This window comes from Natrix helvetica, assembly GCF_964273705.1.
Source record: "Natrix helvetica genome assembly, chromosome: 2".
NCBI lineage: Eukaryota > Metazoa > Chordata > Lepidosauria > Squamata > Natricidae > Natrix > Natrix helvetica.
In genome coordinates, this window is record NC_138552.1 from 186786782 (window position 1) to 186811280 (window position 24499).

Here is a 24499-nt window from a genome sequence, read left to right on the forward strand (position 1 = left end):
ATTGGACCATGTGATGGATTTATGGGTGTGGGTTTCAACTGGGTGGAATCCCAGGAAGCTTTAGATTTAGGATTCCACAGATGTGCCAACATGTCTGACTTATTAAGTTGGAACTTTAAGGATAGTTTTGCCTTGGACTCTGATTTAATTCTGCATGATATTTGTAATGCTGACATCCAACCAAAATATTTTGAAATTTTAAGGTTTCCTCATCTGAATATTGATCCATGTTTCCAAAAAAAAGAAGAAAGAAAAGAAAAAAACTAATAGCCACTGCCACTCTAGCCTTCCAAGCCTCTTTTATTTTTTAATTTTACGTTGATTTAAGCACAAGGGTTTTTTTTGTGTGCTCTTCAAAAGAGAAGGGTTCTGTTTGGTTTGGTTTTCCCCCCCTTTCTTTCCCCTGCCAAAATAATTCTCACAGGCATCTGCAAAAACAACTCATGCCCTTGGCTCTTTATCAGTTTGTATAAACAGATTGCAAACCCTTCAGCTACAAAGTCAGTGAAAACAAAGAGAAAAAAATAAGAGATACATTGTTTCACAAACTCCAGCTTCTGACATCCGAGTGGCAGTGTTGCTACTTTTCACTTTCACTATCTCAGCCTTATAGGAAACAAAGTTCTTTAATACAATTTAATAACAAGTAATAGGAAGAATTGTTAAAAATAAAAAGGAAGGTTTTAGTCCAGAAATCAAAAAATAAAGTAACAAAGAGCAGAAGAAAAAATGATCCATTCACTTTAAGAGAAGAAACGAAAAACGTTACAAGCACTACAATCCACAAAATATGGTTACAAAGAAAAAAAGCTTTCCAATGCAATCCAGTATTAATTAATTTCGCAGCTTAATTCTTGCTTGAGGATCTAATTTGGCTTTTTTTTTTAAAAAAAAGGTTTCTTTGGGTAGTCTTTCCCAAAATAGAAAAAAAGATCTCACCAGATGGACTCACTTTCTCTTTTCACTTCCTTCCTTCCGGAGCCGTCCCGACTTCATCAGCCTGGGGCTGCCTGTTTACTGCCGGCTTGAAGAACTTCCCTTGGGTCAATTAGGGACTTTGCGATGTCCCTGAGACCAGCAAGGCTGTGTCTTCCTGCTCACCATCTCTATGGAACGGTTTAGGTCCAACTGGACTGTCCAGTGGCAAAAGTGTCAAGGGCAGTCTCGGAGTATCGAGACCGCACATTGTGTCATCCTCTCTGAAAATATGAAGTGGTTCTTAAAGTGCCGAATATATGGGGACAATGGTGGTTTCCATGTAAACTGGATGAGGTGCTGTCACTCAAGAATCAGGGGGGTTTGAAACGGACACAAAGCTGGAACTAGTGAAACCTGCTTAAACATTACACAGGGGGATAGGAACTGTTGTCTGTTGAATGATAGATAGAATGAGATACTGTGCTCAAGGGGCATTGAGTTTGATTCTTCTGGCCCAGCCAGCTAGACTTTGAGTTAGGTAAGGAGGCAGGGGTGTTTATAAGAGAGACTGATATGTTTACTTCAGAAAAAAGAAAATAAAGTTGCATTTATTTGTTATAACATATATTTGTTTCTAATAAAGGGGAATATTTGTAGCTCAGGATTGAGATGAGGGGTCCTTGGTGCTCTCTAAGCTTGCTTTGTTTTCATTACCCTAACTAGGCAACATCATCAGTGCTACGGTAGTAAGGAGTGATGTTTGCTGTCAGTTTACTGTATATTCTGGTGTCTTGCCTGTCTGTGTGGGTGGGTCTTAGAGATTCTTTGGTTGGGCTGTTTACTGATGGCTCTTTGGCAGTTTCTTGATTGGGGTATTGTTTACTTGATTGTTGGTCTGAAGTAGACCTTGGAGTTAATCTAAGATGATCTGAATGTTGATTACTGGGGCAGAGGTGATGGAGTCTTTTTCTCTTTTGGGCTGGTTGATTGTCTCTTTTGCATAGTCTAGAGATGTTGTTAATGTCTATGTGTCTATTGATGGCTGATTTGTCAGAGTGCCAGGCTTCTAGAAATTCCATGGCATTTTTGGATTTGACATGGTCAATTTCCCAATATTTGTTTCTACGTAGCCCAAGTATGAGAAGGCTGTGACTGAGCTTGTGGATCAGATCAACAGATCGGCAGTTCAAATTCCTAGTGCCGCGCAATGGAGTGAGCTCCCGTTACTTGTCCCAGCTTCTGCCAACTTAGCAGTTTGAAAGCATCTAAAAATGCAAGAAGAAAAATAGGGACCACCTTTGGTGGGAAGGTAATAGTGTTCCATGCACCTTCGGTGTTCAGTCATGCTGGCCACATGACCACGGAGACGTCTTCGGACAGTGCTGGCTCTTCGGCTTAGAAACGGAGGTGAGCACTGCCCTCTAGAGTTGGGAATGACTAGCACACATATGCAGGGGAACCTTTACCTTTGCCTTATCCCAAGTATCTGGCTAAATAAGAATAACAAGTAATACTGCAAGTATTATAAAGATCCTCTTTATGGATCTTCATATGACAACATTTTGTCTACTATCTTTTTCATATTGGTTACTGTAGTTAATTGTTGCTAAGTCAAATATCATAAAAGCATGGAGTAATATTCTTCACACTTTTTATAATGTACATGGGTACTATTTTAGTACAGAAACTGTCCTGGGTTGGAGAAAGTGGCTCCTGCTTCACTTTAAATAAGTATGGCATGGGAGGACTTGTGGAGTGGGGAGGCAGTTTCTTTACTCCCGCCATCAAACAGTCCCAATGTTATGAATAAACAAGAACAGTTTATTTGCATAAAAGAAGCAACAACCATACATATATAAACAGGATCACTCAGATACAACAATAACTATAAACAAACTAAGCTATTAAACTCAGCGGGAGTCCTTCAGAGAGGGCTTGCTGAGAAATTATCAGTCCTTCCATTCTCTCTCACACGTAACCTGTAACAGATTGAATAGGTGCCTTAGAGATGCATGTGTTTCAAAGGGCCATCATATATTAAATCAACCAATTCTTTCCTCCCTCCTTCTCTTGCAAAATGCTCAGCAAAACAGCTGGGTCACGTAGCAATTTTCCCTCTCTCTGCTTGATTCCTTTTTTGAATGTTAAATCTTATCCATCCTGGTCCATCTGATCCAATCCACTTCTTCCTTTGCCTCTTTAAATCTTGGGGTTTCCCCCACCCCCAGTCAATTCATGGGGCCTTTTCTTTACTGGCAAAGCAAGCAGATATTCTCTCCAGACTTGATTGAGCCATTGCCAACCAATACTTCTTATTCCTTTGCATCTCTAAGCTCCTCATCTTCTGTAAGAAGTAGAATCCTGTGTGGATGTAGTGCTGGGGAATAATAACTTTGCCTGTTGAAATGTCAAACTCGCTGAGTCATGTTGCCATCATGTGATGTTTCACGATGTTTTTCCTATTTGTGGACCTGGAGTGGGTTGCCCATGGGCCACCAATTTGACACCCTTGGTATAGAGTTTCCTGCCTCAGCAGGGGATTGGACTAGAAGACCTCCATGGTCCCTTCCAACTCTGTTATTCTCTTCTTCCTATTAATTCTTGCATATTCAAGTGTAGTCTTTCATCATTATCCATAAATGGTGCCCAACTTTTAAGTAGTCTCATCTTTCTCTTAGCTACTGTATGATACAAGGCTAAACTTCTCCATTCTCTTCCGTCTGTCTGTCTGTCTGTCTGTCTGTCTCCCTCTCATCCCAATTCCACAGCTCACTTTTTAAACTCATGACAATTTTTTTTGTCTCTACAACTTGGAACAAATCCCCTTCCTTCTCCAAAAGCCCATTTCCAAATTTTCCCCTTGGCCACAAGCAATCTAATTTTTTCATTTGCAACAACTCCTCATCTTTAACCTCTATTAGTTCTTTCTACAACGTGATCCTATCTCTACTTGATCCTAATTTTGATCATGTATTGACTTTTTACAGCCAGGTTTTAGTGCCTACCAAAACATATTACATGTGGTTTTTTTTTTCATGTGATTGACATCAGCTGAATTTTTTTTTCTTGAAAAAGCTCTTAGGAATTATGTTAGCAATGGCCCATTGGATTGAATCCAAGCCATTTCTGGAAGCAGAAAAAGTAATTGGAAAGAAAACATCTTACTCATCTTCTCTGTTACATTAAAAGCTCATCCATGAATATCATTGGAAAAATTATTTCAGAATCTAAGTTTTGTACTCAATAATTTTAATGTGATAAATGATAAACCACGAAATACAGATCTCTTGAAAACCATTGCATATATGTTTTATTGATGGTATTTTTTAATTGAGGCTATTACTTTTTACATATATTTTGTTGATGCTATTGGTCTTTCTCTAATCATTGGGTGAATGTAGTTGGGTAACACAGATTTTCTAAATCAGGAGATCTTAATCTAAGGTCTGCTGACCCTTTGGAGTCCAAGAATGAGAATGAGAAAAAAATAACTCTTAATCAAGATTATTTTCAACACCAGTAACCACCATAATAAAAAATTGAAATTGATTATATGTTGAACATATTCAAAAAACTTTGTCTATCTTTTAAATTCATTTCTTATCTTGTTACCGATTTAACAAATTAATAAAGAAGCACGTATTACTATATTACATATTTGTTGTTTTTAATATATTTTTATATTGTTTGTGCACAATTGATTTCCTTTGTAATACACTCCATTTCAATGTATTTATTTTATGCATTTAAATACATTTTTGTGAAAAAATGTCCACAGGTTTCAGCAGATTATCAGAGGGCTCCATGACAATAGAAGATTAAGTACCACTATTCTAGAGCAGAGGTCCCCAAACTTGGCAACTTTAAGACTTGTGAACTTCAACTTCAACCATGCTGGCTGGAGAATTCTGGGAGTGAAGTCCACAAGTCTTAAAGTTGCCAAGTTTGGGGATCCCTGTTCTAGAGGGTAGGTGCCAGTATACATGGTTCTATTCTACTTTGGTAAAGACTTCTTTGACTTAGCTAGTTGGTTTTTTCACTGCTGAAATAAAATTAAAAAAAACTTTGAGAATGATGTTTTATTCAGTTTAGATCACTAATTATGGGAACTGAGGAAATGAAGCATTATAATCCTGTAAGTGAGAGAAACATCAATTAAATAGTATGTAAATAAATTTAATACACAGAGTTGAAACGTTTTTAAGTGGATTTTAATTGAAACTATCTTTTTTATGCAAAGTGTCAGTGTTCCAAATATCATCCAAAATTAAATCAGAGTTCAAGGCAGAACTTTCCTCAAACTTCCAATTTATTAAGAGAGACATGGTGGCACCTCTGTGGAAACCCGAATCTGAAAGCTTCCGGGGTTTCCCACCCAGTTGAAAGTTCATGATCTTGCCCCCACGCCCACAAGTCCATCACATGGTCCAATCTTCCACTGCCACGCTGGCAATTCCACCCATCCACTTCCGGTCAGGTGCCGAGGTGCAGAGACAAAGAATGACCTTGGAAGAGACAAAGAATGAGCCTGGAAGTTTGAGGAAAGTTCTGCCTTGAACTCTGATTTAATTTTGGATGATATTTGGAACGCTGACACAATGGATTTTAAAATGAGCTTCTACTGGGTAAACTAAATATAAAAGACCATTACCGTATTTATTCGAGTATAACGCGCAAAATTTTGTACCAAAAAAAGGAATCAAAGTCTGGGTGTGCGTTATAAATGAGGGCTGGGGTGTGGTGGCAGTGGCGGCTGGGGAAAATTTACTTGGCATGGTAGCCCCTGAAGCATTCGATCCTGCCGACCGGAGGAAGAGCAGCGGCAGCAATACTCGCAACTCAACTATAGGCGGCAAGGCCAGGGTCGGCTTGCAGGAGTCCACGGCCTCCCTTTTGCTCCCGACTGAGGCTCCTTGGCACATGGCGGCTGCGGGGGGTCCCGTCTTTTTGTCCTGTGGTTCGACCAAGACGCTGTAGATGCTGCTGCCGCCGCCGCCGCTGCCTCCGCTCTCCGACGAAGCCCCCTTGGCCATGGTGCCTGGGGGGATTCCCGAGTACTGGTTGCCCCCTTCCAGATGGATCGAGATCCTGCCGACTGGAGGAAGAGGGTGAGAGGCGGGTCCTGTGAACGGCAGCAGCAGCGGCTGCAATACTCGCAACTCAGGGGAAAGGCGGCAGGCAGCAGCTTCTACAGCATCTCGGTCGAACCGCAGGACAAAAAGACGGGACCCCCTGCAGCTGCCATGTGCCAAGGAGCCTCAGTCGGGAGCAAAGGGGAGGCCGTGGACTCCTGCAAGCCGACCCTGGCCTTGCCACCCCACGAGAGAGAGACTTGGACCCGGCAGATGGATTTCATCATGTCCTGCGTGGGCTTTGCCGTGGGGCTAGGCAACATGTGGCGCTTTCCCTACCTGTGTTACAAGAACGGGGGAGGTGAGCAACCTGCAGCCGTGAGGGCTGGGTGGAAGGGACGACGTGGGGAGGGGGTCTCCAAGATTTTTGTCAATTACAATGCTTGGTGTGAAACAAAATTTTATACCGATTTTTAATCAAAAATTAGGGGGTGCGCGTTATACACGTGTGCGCGTTATACTCGAATAAATACGGTAAACACAATTACACAATAGAGTAATAGTATGACAAATATTTTAACATTAATTTGCAACTGGAGTATTTGAGAGTGAGTTTCTCCAGTACTGGGAAATCCTCCTGGTGGAATTTGGGCAGGGAATAGCATATTAGGAAAAAAGACAGGTTTCTTTCCAAGTTTCTAAGAAAGAGTCAGATCGATTTAATTCATGATCTAACCATAACTTGTTATTTCAAGTCTCCCAACAATGTACTCATGACCACTGTAGCCAAGTCCTTCCATCTTGCTGCTAGTTGTCCTTTTCTCTTTCTTTTCACCTTCCTGAACATTTTCAAAAGCGTTCATGGCTACTCTACCAAGTGCATCTGCAGCATATTGCTTGACTGCTTGTTCCTTTACTGTTCATAGTTGATCATACAAAGCAGAAGCTGTCCACCATTTTGATTTCTTCTTTGACAGTTCGACTGATTGTTCTCCCTGTTTGATCTTCTTTATGTTTAATCTCAGTCCCTTTTCACTGAGCTCTTTGACTTTTAGTTCTAGGGGTATACTCTGCCCTTATTGCCATCGTAGGAAGAAAGTGTCAAGTCTATTTGAGCATCAGGTTCCAACAGATACATTTATTTCCTGTCAGATATTGGAACCAGATGCAAGGAACTGTGTGTGTGTGTCTAATCTGCCTGATGCTGAGTTGTCCCAGCAAGACTTAAGCCTGTGTGGATGCTATCACACTGAGATGCTAGAACTGGATCATACATAGCAGTGAGGTGAATGATGCTAGGAAATATATAAGGCTTCATACCTGTGTTCCCTTTCTGGTGATAAAAAGTCAAAATTAAAAAAATGGAAACAATTTGATAGTGGTACCTCCAGATTATACAGAGCAGAAGTGTGATGCCTAAGGGATTCAGTCCTTTGATAAACCAATCTGACAGAAGAAAATCAAAGTCAACCTTTAAAAAGAAGAAAATATAAACCACCTTTTCAATTTTAAGTACTTAAAAGTGCAAACATTTGATGTAGATGAAGACAAATTACAGGTGACAGTCAAACAGGCTAAGTGGTTAAAAAAGGAAAATCAAAAAGAAACAACAGTACTTTGCACAAAGATGGTGCTTGTTTACTATAAACTGCCCCAAATACAACACCATAATGAGACACTTCAGAAATATTATAGATCCCCAAGGTGATTCCAAAGAAAATATATACTTCATGAATATAGCCTGAGAGACTCATGAAAGGTTCGTTCAAACATAGAAAATAGAAGTAAAAAGCCTAGCTCAAATGCATGAGCCTATGTACTTCATTTATCTATTTCTACAAAAATAGAAAACCTAAATCACCTGGCTCTTTGCTTTAACTTTCAGAGTCATTAAAGCTTTTTAGTAATTTCTAACTTTAATTAGAGGCTTCTGGGAATGGTGGAAACTCAATTTTTCATCTGCTTTCTGTTAATGGACTTCTACTCTCACTTTTGGGGGAAAAAAAGACTGACAGGTTGGGGTGACCTGTATATTAACCAATCATAATGCATCTGTAGGTTCTGAGATGTATAACCTTTGGTCCTTAATAAATTTATTTCTTGGTAGAACTTATATGGTTGCTCATCTTCCTTACATAATAGTAGATGAGACACCATAATAAATTCACAACACAGGTACATTTTATTGTGCTCAACTAACATCCCACCCCAGCCCCTAAGGAAAGACCAGGAGGGAGAATGTTCTATAAGGCAAGAGTCATGATAGAGAAGGCAAAGAACCATATTCTGAACTTTTTCAAAAGTAAAAAAAACTAGCTAGTAATGTAAAGATGATTCAAAGAAAATGTGTATTAAAACAGTAAGTTATTAAACAACTCAAGAAAGTTGAAAAGAAAAAGAACTGTGTATACTATGGGAACAAGATGCTTTTGTGAGGACATCTATAACACCTATAAAATGTTATAATGAAAGAAAGATGGGCTTTTCTATTATCACAACTAGAAATAGCAGAACAAACAGTTTCAGAGTGGATCTGTTGGTTTCAGATTATACAAGGATTTCACTGAAAATTCAAGCTCAATTCTTCTTTGTGTCATGATAGCATCACAGTATGCGTATCTATCTCTTACAGAATGTTGACAACAATTAAAAGGGAAAAATATGTCATATTCAGTGTCTGTGTGCGTGTGTGTATATATACACATACTGTATATGCAATATGTATATACAGTATATCTGTATACGTATGTGTATGTATATATGTGTGTGTGTGTGTGTGTGTATGTGTTGTGTGTTTGTGTGTGTTGTATTTGTGCTGATAAATAAATAAAGGGAGACTAATATAGATCTATTTCAAGCTATTTAGCTCTCATCAGCTAGCCATACCCTTACTGGGATTTGAACCTGGGCTGTATTAAATATTAGGCAGATGTATTAGCCACTAAGCCACAGGCTCTCCTCCTTTATCAGTTAAGCCAGGGAAATAGGTATGTATTGTGTCACAACCCCTGGTGTGCCCAAATATGGGAGGGAACACACCATCCAGGCATTCTGCCTGGATGGTCTCCTGGAGTGAGCCGAAAGACAGACAAAGGGAAACAGTGTGTTCCCTCCCATATTTGGGCATACCAGGGGTTGTGACACAATACGCGCATGCACACACATGCACGCACGCACGCACACACACACACACCTGTATCTTATGGGAGAAAAGAAATTCAAGATATAGATACTATTTTTGATGGTATGAAACCTTCCCCTGAAATACTCTGTAATGGTCTCGGTCTCTCTCTCTCTCTCTCTCTCTCTCTCTCTCTCTCTCTCTCTCTCTCTCTCTCCTCCCTCCCTCCCTCCCTCTCTCTCTCTCCTCCCTTCCTCCCTCTCTCTCCCTCTCTCCCCGAAAGACTTGCATTTGTATTAACATGACCCTTGAGTACAGATATTTATTAATATAAATAAAGTAAGTGCAGCATGGTCATTTGGAAATTGAGAAAGGAATAAATTATTACAATGTCAAGTGATATAGGAGTGTGTCTTTTAGGTTGTGGTTCTTTCTATCTCAAAACCTTCCAGCACCCTGTCATTATCATTAGCTGCTCAACAAATCAGAAAAAAATATATATAATTGTACAAGAATGAAACAGAAAATTTTTGTTACTGTCACTGACCAGTTATGTCATAGTATTTACAGAGCTTGAATGAAAATATATAAAAATGTCTAAATAAATTGGAAATAATATCAAAATTTAAAAAAATAAGAGCAATAAAGTACAAGTCAAAGTTGTGTAAAGTTAAATACTTAAGACTAGTTACTACATCAACAAAAATAGTTTTCAAAGATATAAAAGAAAAATATAGTATAACTGACATAAAAGTGTAGAAGTTGCCTAATTGCTTCCTTTGAATAATAATTACTATACTATCTGTTCCTAATTGTATGAAGTCTGAAGCAGAATTTGGCAACTGTAAAAGAAGCATAATCATTATGATCTATGAGCTGAAATGCAATATAAAATTTGTCTAATCTGTAAGGAAAATTACTCAAAAGTAGATATAGGTGATGAATATTATCATTATGTCCCCAATACAACAACACATGAACTCAGTTGCTCCTTCCTTCCTCGAACCCTCAAAATAACGCAACACACAGCCATTAATGTTTAAACACACATATACACACAGAGAAAGAGAGAGTATATATATACACACACAGTATATATGCAGTATATATAGTATATATGTGTGTGCGTGTAATATATATACCCTTACTGGGATTTGAACCTCGGCTGTATATATCTTAGGCAGGAGTCTTAGCCACTAAGCCACAGGCTCGCCAGTTGAGCCAGGGAAATAGGTATGTATTTGTGTTACAACCCCTGGTATGCCTAAATATGGGAGGAAGGTCACTACTCCCTCTTTCTGTCCTTCGGCTCATCTCAGAAGACCATGCAGGCAGAAAACCATATTTTTATTTTTAATGTTGCCTTTGTGGCTAAGACTAAGGCTTAGTGGCTAAGACTCCTGCCTAAGATATATACAGCCCAGGTTCAAATCCCAGTAAGGGTATGGCTAGCTGATGAGAGCTAATTAGCTCGAAATAGATCTATACTAGTCTCCCTTTATTTATTTATCACTACAAATACAACACAAATATAAAAAGGCAACATTAAAAATAAAAATATGGTTTTCTGCCTGCATGGTCTTCTGTGATGAGCCGAAGGACAGAAAGAGGGAGTAGTGACCTTCCTCCCATATTTAGGCATACCAGGGGTTGTAACACAAATACATATACATATACATATGCATATGCATATATACATATATACATATATACATATATACATATATACATATATACATATATACATATATACATATATACATATATACATATATACATATATACATATATACATATATACATATATACATATATACATATATACATATATACATATATACATATATACATATATACATATATACATATATACATATATACATATATACATATATACATATATACATATATACATATATACATATATACATATATACATATATACATATATACATATATACATACATACATACATACATATATACATATATACATACATACATACATACATATATACATACATATATACATACATACATATATATATACACATACACACATACATACATACATAATAAATAATAATAAAATAATACATACACACACACACACACACACACACACACACACACACATATATATATATATATATACCCGTATTTATTCGAGTATAACGCACACACGTGTATAACGCGCACCCCCTAATTTTTGATTAAAAATCGGTATAAAATTTTGTTTCACACCAAGCATTGTGATTGACAAAAATCCTGGAGACCCCCCCCCACGTCGTCCCTTCCACCCAGCCCTCACGGCTGCAGGTTGCTCACCTCCCCCGTTCTTGTAACACAGGTAGGGAAAGCGCCACACGTTGCCTAGCCCCACGGCAAAGCCCACGCAGGACATGATGAAATCCATCTGCCGGGTCCAAGTCTCTCTCTCGCGGGGTGGCAAGGCCAGGGTCGGCTTGCAGGAGTCCACGGCCTCCCCTTTGCTCCCGACTGAGGCTCCTTGGCACATGGCGGCTGCGGGGGGTCCCGTCTTTTTGTCCTGCGGTTCGACCGAGATGCTGTAGATGCTGCTGCCACTGCCGCCGCCCCCTCCGCTCTCCGACGAAGCCCCCTTGGCCATGGTGCCTGGGGGGATTCCCGAGTCCCGGTCGCCCACTTCCAGACGGATCGAGATCCTGCCGACTGGAGGAAGAGGGTGAGAGGCGGGTCCTGTGAATGGCGGCAGCAGCGGCTGCAATACTCGCAACTCAGCTGCCTGCCGCCTTTCCCCTGAGTTGCGAGTATTGCAGCCGCTGCTGCCGCTGTTCACAGGACCCGCCTCTCACCCTCTTCCTCCAGTCGGCAGGATCTCGATCCGTCTGGAAGGGGGCAACCAGGACTCGGGAATCCCCCCAGGCACCATGGCCAAGGGGGCTTCGTCGGAGAGCGGAGGCAGCGGCGTCGGCGGCAGCAGCATCTACAGCGTCTTGGTCGAACCACAGGACAAAAAGACGGGACCCCCCGCAGCCGCCATGTGCCAAGGAGCCTCAGTCGGGAGCAAAAGGGAGGCCGTGGACTCCTGCAAGCCGACCCTGGCCTTGCCGCCTATAGTTGAGTTGCGAGTATTGCCGCCGCTGCTCTTCCTCCAGTCGGCAGGATCGAATGCTTCAGGGGCTACCATGCCAAGTAAATTTTCCCCAGCCGCCACTGCCACCCCACCCCAGCCCTCATTTATAACGCACACCCAGACTTTGATTCCTTTTTTTGGTACAAAATTTTGCGTGTTATACTCGAATAAATAGGGTAGTTATTCATTATAATTAATTGTCTATAAAATAAGATGTTCCGATTATAAAATTCTTTTCCTTATATATGCAGACCACAGAGAGAGAGAGTATATACACACACAGTATAAATGCAGTATATATAGTATATATATTTAGTGTACACACACACACACACACACACTCACTCACTGTATATATACCAGAGGTGGGTTAATCCTGGTTCGGCCCGGTTCGGCTAAACTGGTAGTGGCGGCACTGGGAGGCTCTGCCTACCCACCTGGACACTTCTTTTTTTTAAAAAAACAATTTTTATTTGTTTTTAAACAAGGACAAACAAACATAAAAATAAAAAATAAAAAACCCATCTTCCATAGTCACCACCTGCTTTTCATATCAAATTGCATATTTTGAATTCACCTATATTCATGTATATCACAATTATTATATCTCAACCTTAATTTGACTGTAATTGTTGTTACGTCCTTTTATATATAATATTCAAAATTTAGAATAGGATTATATGATAGCATTCCATTAAATCATCCAATCACAATACATCTTTATAACATATTCTAGATAAAGCTTTTAAACCTCCTCTCATAATCTCCATATGTTGTTTATATAAAATTTCATATTATCAAACTAATATATCTATATGTATTGTTATCATTATTAATCATTATTTAACTATGGCTATTGTCGCTTCATTTTATACATACTACTAGTAAACTAAATTTAGCTTAATTTTTATTATACATTTTCATTGCATCAACCTGTATCCCTCCAGCAATAGTACGGTCTTATATCTCTTGCCATTTGTAGCCTTAATCTTCTAGTTACTTTCTTTTTATATATATTTATATTTTATATCTATTTTTTTTATTTTTTTGAATAAATACAAACAAACACCTTAAATCATCTTCCATTACAAATTGTAGAAAGTGTGTCAATTGGTTACAAAGAACCTTCATACATCCCTTCCACAGTCATCACCTATGATTCATATCAAGTTATATACAGTATTTTACATCAAATATATTTATATATATTGCTATCATCATACCTCATCCTTCATATGACTATAGTTGCTTTAACATCCCTTTATAACAAACATTCCAAAATATAAAACAAAATCACATAATGGCATTCCCTTATCTATTTTCAATATCATCTAGCCACATTATATCTTTATAACACATTCAAAATAAAAATTAATTATGTTTAATAACAAAATTTTAAACCTCTTTTCTTAATCATTGTTTACAATTTATATCCAATTCCTCTTTTATCATGTCAATACAAATTATTACATTATTATCATTATCAGTCATTTATTTAACAATAGTTTGACTATGTTTTTCCCCCTTTTTTCACCATTTAAAATTTATACCAAATGTCCTCTTATCAAACCAATACATATGTATACATTGTTATCATTATCAATTATTTATCTAACTTTATCCATTATCACTACATTTTTAACATAATGATCTAATTTTAATTAAATTTAACTAGTGTTTTATTATTAATTTTCATATCTCAACCTGTGTCTTTCCAGTAATAGTGTAGTCCTATTTCTTTCGCCATTTGTGGAATTAGTCTTCTGGTTATTTCCTTAATCAAATTTGTTTGGATTTGTCTTTGCAACTTGTTGCTTGTTACATATCTTGTAAAATCTCGAAACCCCCCCATCAGCTTCTTTAATCAGCTTATCTTTGGATATCAGTAGTATTTTTGTCAAAGTTTCTCTCCTTAAGTCCATCAATTCTTCTCTTTTTTCTTCTTCTATACCTTGAAATCTGGAGTAAAGCACCTTTCCATCTATCTTCCCTTTCCTTGTTCCACACTTTCCATCTCCAACCACACTCAGTTCACTGTCAATATCCACAGTTATCTTGCCTCTTTGTTCATTTTTCCCTTGAGTTTTTAGGACTCTAGCCTCCACTTTTTCCATTTGCTGGATATCTTCCATTTTTCCATCAGGTTTTACCACATTACAATTTATATTTTCAATATTTTCCCATCTATTCTCAATTCTCTCTATTGTTTCTAATAATTTTTGAACTCAAAACATGATCTGTTATAATGTTATGGTTTCTTTTTGATGTTGTGCCATCCTTCCAATTAGTAAACACTGCCACTCTGGTTTAAAAACAAATCTTTGTTTTCACTTCTTTCCAGCTACCAACAAGCATCCAAAGAGCACCTGTGTAAACAACTCATGCTCTTCTCCTTATTTCTTCTATAAACAAGCTGAAGCCTTTGAAGTGCAAAGTCAAAATGATCAAAGGGAAAAAAGAAAAAGCAATGTTTCCAGGTCTCAACCTCCAACCTCCAAGTGGAGGTGTAACTTCTTTTCCTTCTAAGATTACTACCCTCGTTATATCCCTTTTATATCTTCTTTATGTTTCAGGCTTAGAAGAAACAAAATTCTTAAATGAAACAAAATAAAAAGAAAAATCCATCCCAACCAGTATTGTAGAAATAAAGGAAAAGATTTAATCCATAGGTAAAAAAAGAAATAGAAGAAGAAAATCCGATACTTTCACTTTAAAAAGTAAAAAAATGTTTACAAAACTTCCATCCATAGAAAAAAATAAAATAAAAAAGATAATACACTGTCCAATAATGCTTAATTTCGCTGCTTATTTCCTTTTCTTTACCAGTTTAATTTAACTTCAATCGTTTTTGGGCAGTCTTTTATAAAAATAAGATTTCCTCACCAGATGGACACATTTTCTCTTTCCGCTTATCTCCCATTGCTGAGCTGTCCCAACTTCAGCAGCTTGAGGCTGTGCTTATTGTCGTGGCAGGAAGAGATTCTCTTGGACGGTGCACGTTGCACTGTCGCAATGTCAGCTCCTTTCTCCTAGTGGTCTAGTTACTTTCTTAATAAATCTTGTATAAACCTCCCTTGGCAACATGCTGTTCGTTTCATATCTCACAAAAGCTTGAAACCCAACATCTGCTCTTTCCATCAGCTTATCTTTGGTTATTGCTAGTGCTTCTATCAAGATTTCACTCCTTATCTCCGTCAATTTTATTTCTTTTCTTCTTCTATGCTTTGAAGTCTGGGATAGAGTTCCAATCTATCCATCTCCCCTTTCCATATTCCGCTCTTGCTATTACCAACCATGCTCGCTTTGTTGTCAGTATCCACAGTTTTCTTATCTCTTTGCTCATTTTTTTCTTCCATCTTTTGAACTCTGTCCTCCACTTTCTTCATTTGGTAAACATCCTCAGTTTCTCCATCAGATTTTTCTGTTTTGTATTCCATATTCTCCAATCTCTTTTCAATTCTCTCTGTCACAACTAATAGATTTTGAATTTCAAACATAATCATTTACAATGTTACAGTTTCTTTTTCCTGCTGGGCCATTCTTTCAATTTTGCAGATACTACCATTATAGGGTTCAAGGCTATTTTAATACACTTCAAACAGGTTCATTTATTATCTTTCAAATAAAAATGTTGTCTTCCCTCCAATAGCTAGTGATAGAACTTCCAAAAGGCACCTGTATAAACAACTTGTGCTCTTCCTACTATCACTGTCAGTAAACAAGCTGAAAGAACCTTGAATCTCAAGTGATCAAAGAGAAAGAAGAAAAAACAAATGTATCAAGCCTCCAGCCTCTAAGTGGCAGTGTAACAGCTTTTCCTCCTGTTGTTACAACCCTCTTTATAATCCTTCTTATTTTCTTCTTTATATTCCAAGCTTAAGATAGAAAAAAACACCCTTAAATGGAGATCAAAAACAATCCAATCAATCGAATCAAGCATTATATATAAAAAAGGAGAATTTTAATCCATAGGTATAAGCAAAAGTGAAAAAAAGGAAGAAGGAATTAATCCATTCAGTTTAAAAAATAAGGAGCCCCTGCAAAAGTTGCATCCGTGGGGAAAAAAAGAAACTAGAAACTGGATAACACGCTAAGTTCAATGCAGATCAATCTCGCTGCCTACAGTCTTTTGTCTTCAATCTTAATTTAACTTTAAAAAATGTATTGGGTAGTCTCTTCCTCTAATAATAAAATTTCCTCACCAATTCGACACAGTTTCTCTTTCCGCTTTCTTCCCGTTCCGGAGCTGTCCTAACTTCAGCAGCTTCATTAGCTGCATTTCTGTCACTGGAAAAAAGGCTATTCCTGGATCTTTCAGGGACTTAGCAGTGTCCCTGAGATCAGCAGGAGGTGCCCTTCTCAATCACCATCTCTGCAGGACAGTTTAGGTCCGAATGGACTGTCCAGCAGCAGAAATTCAACTGCGATCTCGGAGCACCAAGATCACACATTGTGCCATCGCGATTTCAGCTCTCTTCCCTACCCGGACACTTCTGTGCATGCGCAGAATCATTGCGCACACATGAGCATGCACACAAGATCAGCAAAACAGTAGTAAAGTGGTTAGCAACCCACCACTGATATATACTTGTATGTAATATCTGCAATGGGACAGCAGATGATACAGTGATGCAGAAGTGAAGTTTCCCTTCCATCAGATTCTGCTTCTTTTTAGTGGAATGTGCCCTAAAAAGTTGACTTTTCTCACCCATTTCAAAAATTATTGTATGGGGGAAAACTTTCTATTTACACTTACCAAGAAAGCATGAACATGCATTTATTTCTTCCTTTAGATTTACATGGCAGTGCATTAATACAACTGGTATCAGTTTCCTTCAAACAAAACATCACTGAAACCCTTATAATGCCACCTTTTCAGTCAACTGTAAAAACTTATACAGTATTTATATTTTTACTTCATTTCCACTTCACCGCTACCTTGAAATTTAAAATGGTTTAATCTTATCCTTTAACCTGACTGAGTGAGCATTTTATTTAGCAATCAGCCTTCATGGGCCTAATGTTGTTTAAGAAACATTTGCCAGGAATCAAATGTTAAAATAATCTACTTTGCTTTTAGCTAAAGAAAATTATCTCTTAACTTTGTATGATACAGTAGCATTTCCAGTGCCACATATACCTTATATGATTTCTGTGGGTAGGTGTATTAAGATATTTTGTGTATACAACTATGTGTACACAATTTGCAATATTTAACATGCATGGATTGATTGATTGATTGATTGATTGATTGATTGCACATTAATGCAAATGATCTCTTCATCTTCTAAAACACTATGAACTGTGATTAAGACTTGGCTCCTTCACACATAACATTTTATCAGTTGGAATTGGTTCTGTTCTCCTGCATTGTGACACTTCTTCGGATGAGTCCATTAACATTCCTGCAGTCAACATAGGGTTGATCTTAATGACTTAAATGGTTCCTACCAACTCCATGCTTCTATGATGGCACAGCTATGGTGCAGGAAGAAATATTGTGAAGCTAACTTTCAGCATTATTGGTAAAGATTGATTGATTCCGATTGGTGAAAACTCTCTTGCCTCCTCCCCACCCCCAACTTCTTGGCTATTTCCCCACCCTGCTAAAGTCAAAGCTTTACATCAAGCCAAGTAAGGCTTTCAGTGTTTTACACCAAGCTATAAAAACATTTTGGTTAAGGTGCAGGTATTATACAATAATACAATAGTAGAGTTGGAAGGGACCTTGGAGGTCTTCTAGTCCAACCCCCTGCTTAGGCAGGAAACCCTATACTGTTTCAGACAAATAGCTATCCAACATCTTCTTAAAGACTTCCAGTGTTGGGACATTCACAACTTCTGGAGGCAAGCTGTTCCACTGATTAATTGTTCTAACTGTCAGGAAATTTTTCCTCGTATTCTCCTCATATTCCTCCTCCTATTGTATAGGGGTACGGTTAAAGATGCTGAGCTTTTAGCTGGACAGCCTGGATTTGGGACTTGAGCACCGCACAATCAGGTAAGCTCCAATTCCTTGCTCCAGCTTCTGCCCACCTAGCAATTGGAAAGCATGGAAATGCGAGTAGATTAATAGGTACCATTTTGGTGGGAAATAACAGCATTTTGTGTGCCTTTGGCAAATAGCCGTGCTGGCCACATGGCCACAGAAATTGTCTTTGGATAACACTGGTTCCCTCAGCCAAGAAACAGAGATGAGCCCTAGAGTTGGACATGACTGGACAGGGAAGCGTTTACCCTTTTTCAGGCATTGTGGTTTTTTTAACCAAGTGATTGGGGTCCCCCCCCCATTTGCTGGGAAAACAAATGCAACTAGAGAACCTTGAAGGTGAAACTGACTAGAGACCAAGTTTTGAGCTGCCCCATTATTTGACTGGAAGGCACACTGGCCTTCTTCTGAAGAATGGTGAGTGTTGTGAGTGATCAATATATAATAAGCTGTTTTCAAAAGGTTTTCAAAGGTTTAGGGAATGAAAATATCATCAGATTGGTTTAAAACAAAAGATGTTTCACCAACATCTATAGAAATTCTCACCCATCCAGGTCATGTTTGATCCAAAGGTGCTTTTTCAAGACGCAACTGGACTTTCTAGTTTTTCTTTGAAGACATTTCACTTCTCATCCAAGAAGCTTCTTCAACTTTGACTGGATGGTGGGGAATGGAAGGATTTATACTCCTTGAAGACAGCTGGTCATTTGCATTCTCAGTTCCACCAACAGAACTCATTAGGGCTGTGCAGTGCTTGGATGCAAAAGGACAAAGGTACTTTGGAGCTTGTGGGGGCACACCATATTAAATTCTTGTAAAGTAGCTTTTTTATGTTCTCAGATGAATGTGAGAAGGCAATTTAATTGTTACCTTTGTTTTAACAAAGCCTAAATTTTCTTTCGAATGGGAACATATATTGAATATAAATGTAATAAAAAATATAAGAGAACTGCCTATGACCACAATGGATCATTCTGAGATAGGACCACAATTTAAGTATGGTTATTTATTTTGTCATTTGTAAAGTTATTTGAAAATCAGTTCCATTAAAATATGTTGGAGTTAGCACAGGGCATAGCAGTGGGTTGTTTTAGAGCAGTTTCATGCCCATTCATTTAAATATTTATAAAGTATTTTTAGCACCTTTGACCAAAGGGCAATGAGCAAAATACAGATATTAAAAATGCAACAGCATATAATGAAGCTCTAACATTAAGAAAACAATATTAAATGAATGCATAAACTATAAAGCACTCTTTCCAGAACTTCAGCAATAAAATACTAATAAACAGCAGCATGTATATTATTAAAATATACGGTTTTGGCCTTTTAAAATTCTGCTACTGAAGGAACTGTTGTGAAAAAATACCACTTAAGTAAAGAAACAAAGTGTTTGGGGGACAGATGCAAGAAAGAATATTTTATTTGCATTCACAACTATTATACTTACTGGGCTTCTCACCAAAAGAATCCAGAACAACCCTAAATCCAACAAGGTTACAGGTTATAAAGATGAAATGTCCTATTCATGTCCAACTCTAGGGGGCAGTGTGCTCATCTCTGTTTCTTAGCTGAGGGACCCAGTGTTGTCCCAAGACATTTCCATGGCCATATGGCCAGCATAACTATACATGTTGCCTTCCCATGAAAGTTGTACTTATTTGTTGTTGTTGTTAATTGTGAAATCATGTCCGACCCATCGTGATCCCATTTGACAACGTTCCTCCAGGCCTTCCTAACCTCTACCATCTCCCAGAGCCCATTTAAGCTCATGCTGACTGATTCAGTGATTCCATCCAGCCACCTCATTCTCTGCCGTCCCATTCTTCTTTTGCCCTCACTCTTTCCCAGCTTTAGGCTCTTCTCCAGTGAGTCCTTCCTTCTCATTAGGTGGCCAAAGTATTTGAGTTTCATGTTCAGGATCTGGCCTTCTAAAGAGCAGTCAGGGCTGATCTCCTCTAGGACTGACCAGTTTGATCGCCTTGCAATCCAAGGGACTTCCAAGAGTCTTCTCCAGCACCATAGTTTAAAGGGCTCAGTTCTTTGGCACTCCTTATGGTCCAACTTTCATAGCCATACATTGCAACTGGGAAAACCATAGTCTTGACTATATGCACTGGTCAGGTTGGGTTGCTGCCGGCATACTGATGGTTCGGCACGAAAATCCCAGGATGTGTTTTCCCATTTCCAATCTAATCTACACTCTGGGAATTGCGGTTGGTTTCCCATCTAAATTAACACCCACATTTTAATCTGCTTAGCTTCCTCAATAAAAACAAGGTTGGCTACATGCTGCCACCTATTGAGCTACTTGCATGCAAGGATCGCTTTTAAAATGGCAAAGGCAAGTGCAACACAGCACAGGAAATAGAGCCTATGAAGGAGCTGGAAGATTAGCTGCCAATGGTATTCATTTTATACTAATCGTGGATCACCCTACTTTCCCTCAAACGGCTCAGGCTTCGGGGAATCTCTAATCTTCAGAAAGTGGTTATGGTCGGCATCAAGGGGTCCATATACTTCTGTCTGGGGGGCCCTTTCTCGTCAGTCCCTTTGCTCTGCCCTCAACGCTGAGCACCCCTTACGGGACACCCTTCTCCCCATTCCCCCGTCCCCTCTCCCCCAGGTTTACGATGGCTCCCTTCCACAACACAGCACTTTCCTCCGCTCCAGCTAGGTTCGGGTTTCCCCCACACGTTCTCCCCACTCTTCTCTTTCTCCCAGTTGTGAGTGGGATTACTGTGTGCCCCCTCCCTCTTTTCGTTTCCCCTCCCCAGGAGCTTGGCAGCGCTTTCCCTTTCCCTAGTTTTATGCCACCGTCTGGGGAAGTTTTTTTCCCCGCGCCCTTTCTCCGCCCCCCCCCCCCACCTCGCTGGGCTGGCGCTCCGAGGCCAGAGCTCCATGTGAGCGCGCGGAGAGTTTCTCCCTGCCCTCTCGCCCCGCTCCCTCTCATTTACGTCAGACTCAGCGCGGTCTCAAGGCTCCGGCTCTTTCTCCCTCACTCTTGAGCTACAGAGGGTGAACAGCAGCGCCAGCCAATTCTCCGCCTCCTCGGCTCCTGCCCGCCAAAGGCAAAGAGGAGACCGCCGGGGTTTGCAACCACGCGACGGGAGCAGATTTGCAGCGGTCAGCGGCGAAAGCAGCGAGACCCATGAGAAGCAGCCGTCGGCTTTGAGTTCGAATTCGAGTAAGAAAGCGAGTCTGCCGGTTCGGGGGCGTGTAAGGCGGGAGAACTGTAGCCGTGGGGAGAAGAAAAGGCTCGGAGCGCTGCTCCTGGTAGCACATAGAGGCTTTATTTAAAAAAAAAAAAGGATTGGGGTTTAGCCCACCACTTAGGCTTGGAAGGCGCCCGACAGCTCTGTTGTCAAGAGGAAGATGGGGAAAGGGAACTGGGGGTTCAGCACCACGGACAGCACTCCGCGGCTTCTGCAAGCTGGGCTCGGTAACCGATGCGAACCGGCTTCCGTTCATTTGTTTCTTCCTCCTGCTCCGATTAGACTTAGAAAAAAATCTCCCTTCTTCATACACTATCTTCATCTTCCTGCTGGATTTCACTCTTTCTTCCTCATTCTCTTTCTCTCTCTTTCTTTCTCTTTCTCTCCCTCCCTCTCTCTCTTTCTGCCCTCTTTCACTTCTTATTTATTTTCAGAGGCTGCAGGGAAACGGACTTTGCCTGATTTTAACCGCCCCCCCTTTTTTCCCCTTCTTTCTCGTCTTTCCTCCTTGCACAGGTGGCTTTTGCCGGCGGTGGCAGAAATGAACGAAAGCGTCCCCTTGAATGAGACTGGGGCTCCGGCACCTTGGATTCAGAGCAGCGGTGGCAATTCTTCGCTGGAATTTTCCTCCAAGCTCCCCATCTTTATCCTCAATCCTTGGGATATTATGCTCTGCATCTCTGGAACCATCATTGCCTGCGAAAATGCCATCGTGGTGGCCATTATATTCTACACTCCCAATCTGAGAACTCCAATGTTCGTGCTGATCGGGAGTTTGGCCACGGCAGACCTCCTGGCTGGAGTTGGCCTGATCCTTAATTTTGTATTCCAATATGTGATCCAGTCCGAAACCATCAGCCTTATTACCGTTGGTTTCCTAGTTGCCTCTTTCACTGCTTCTGTGAGTAGCTTATTAGCTATCACAGTCGATCGTTATCTTTCTCTCTACAATGCACTGACTTATTACTCAGAGAAGACTGTTTTTTGTATTCATATGATGCTAATCATCACCTGGGGGGTTTCACTCTGCTTAGGACTATTGCCTGTCCTAGGCTGGAATTGTATGGAAGATTATTCATCCTGCAGTATTGTCAGACCTTTGACCAAAAGCAATGTGACTTTGTTGTCTGCCTCCTTCTTCTTCATTTTTATCCTTATGCTCCACCTCTACATCAAAATCTGCAAAATAGTTTGCAGGCATGCACATCAAATTGCACTCCAACAGCACTTCTTAACCGCATCTCACTACGTTGCAACCAAAAAGGGGGTCTCTACACTTGCTATCATCCTTGGGACCTTTGGAGCCAGTTGGTTACCTTTCGCTATCTACTGTGTCATTGGAGATTCAAACTACCCTGCGGTGTACACTTACGCCACACTTTTACCTGCTACCTACAACTCCATGATCAATCCCATAATTTATGCCTACAGAAACCAAGAGATTCAGAGATCCATGTGGGTTCTCTTCTGTGGCTGCTTTCAATCCAAAGTGTCCTTTCGTTCAAGATCCCCCAGTGATGTTTAAGTGACTTCTCCCTCTGTGTAGGTTTGCACGAAGTGACAGTTTTCAACTTTTTGTGAATTACAGTGCCTGGTATGAACCAGCTCCATGTTGTGAAATTGTTTTGGGGGGAGATGTTTAAACAGTAGCACTTTATGTATGTGTATTCTTGAGAATGTGACAGGTCTGAAGTTTCTGATTATGTGAAACTAAACAAAAAAACAAGCAAACAAACAAAAACCCATGGATGTATACAAGATTGTACATTGTATTTGTGAAGTGAAGGCATTCCAAGACTGCATAATTATAGCACTTTATTTTTAGCTGCTGAACTGCCAAAACAGTATTGCCATTTTCAAAGGGCAAAGAGAGAATGAAAATAAGTGAAATGTTGTCTCATTTGGGATGTGAGTGATAATATATTTTGCTGCACAGTATTGATAAATTATGACATTTTGTACACAAATAAATAAATTCATTACATTTTTTATTCTGTGTTGAACTGTTTTAATGGCTTTAAAACCACGATCAATGTTTTACACTACCTCATCTTTATTTACAAGAAACAATCATTGGGTACCTTCACATAAATTCTTCACAAAGAGAAATCATACTATAAAACAGGGAAACAAAATAAAACTATTTTGTTTGTTTACTTTCTGATAAGTCGTAATTTATTTTCCATTTAAAAAAAAAAAAAACACCAGCAAAGGAAGCTTTAGAGTATTCACTAACTTTGCTTGCTGGAAATTCTCAGCTTTAACCTTTGTTTGTATAAAATGTAATTCATAATACACATAATTTCCTAGAAGGGTAAGGAGAGATACCAATCCTCAAATACTTGAAAGCCTGTCACAAGAAGGAATGTGTAGATTTAGTCTTCATAGCTCCTGGGGTTAAGACAAGAAATACTGGGTGGAAGCGTCACAGAAGGAGACCCAAATTCAAAAGAAGGAATTTCCTGGCTGTGAGAGCTCCGTGCAGAGAGCAGGCTGCCTCCTGGAGTTGTGGATGCACAATAACTGGAAGTGTTCAAGCAAAGTCTGGACAGTCACTTGTCTGGGTTGGTGCGTTTCCTGCCCCAGAAAAAAGGTTGGACTAGCAGACATTTAAGGTACCTTTCAAACTTTAGGATTCTCTGAATATTACATTTTAACTCTTGCAACATACTTCAGACTGGGCAATTTATTCTGCAACTGGAAGTCAAATGATCATTTATCAGTTTTGTATTCCAATATTGCAACATATATTAAGGCTAATTGCTATGGAATCAATTTTGCATTTGAACACTGCAGCGTGTATTAAGGTTAATTGCTACATAATATTTTCCCCAGCCCCTTCCCAATTTTAGATGTTTTCTACCATCTAGAATTCTGATCACACTGGCTAATATTTGCATTCTGAAATAGCGTATTCTAAAGAAGGGGGAAGAAAGGGAGGGAGGGAGGGAGGGAGGGAGGAAGGAAGGAAGGAAGGAAGGAAGGAAGGAAGGAAGGAAGGAAGGAAGGAAGGAAGGAGCGAGCCAGAGCTAACTCTATTGACATTATGATACAATAACAGAAAAAATGA

General features: G+C 39.5%; 1 protein-coding gene across 2 annotated transcripts in view; it reads left to right on the top strand.

The window, feature by feature from the left end:
• Positions 1 to 23382, top strand: part of GPR6 (G protein-coupled receptor 6) — a 41137-nt gene extending 17755 nt beyond the window's left edge. The window contains exons 1-2 of one of the 2 annotated variants that reach the window (XM_081940043.1): positions 21328 to 21401; positions 21946 to 23382. In XM_081940043.1, the coding sequence (XP_081796169.1) occupies positions 21971 to 22954 (984 nt within the window). In that variant the 5' untranslated portion in view covers positions 21328 to 21401; positions 21946 to 21970 and the 3' untranslated portion in view covers positions 22955 to 23382. Of the gene's footprint in view, positions 1 to 21327; positions 21402 to 21945 lie in introns of those variants that run through there. The other variant, XM_081940044.1, reaches the window with a different exon arrangement.
• Positions 23383 to 24499: the final 1117 nt, after the last annotated feature.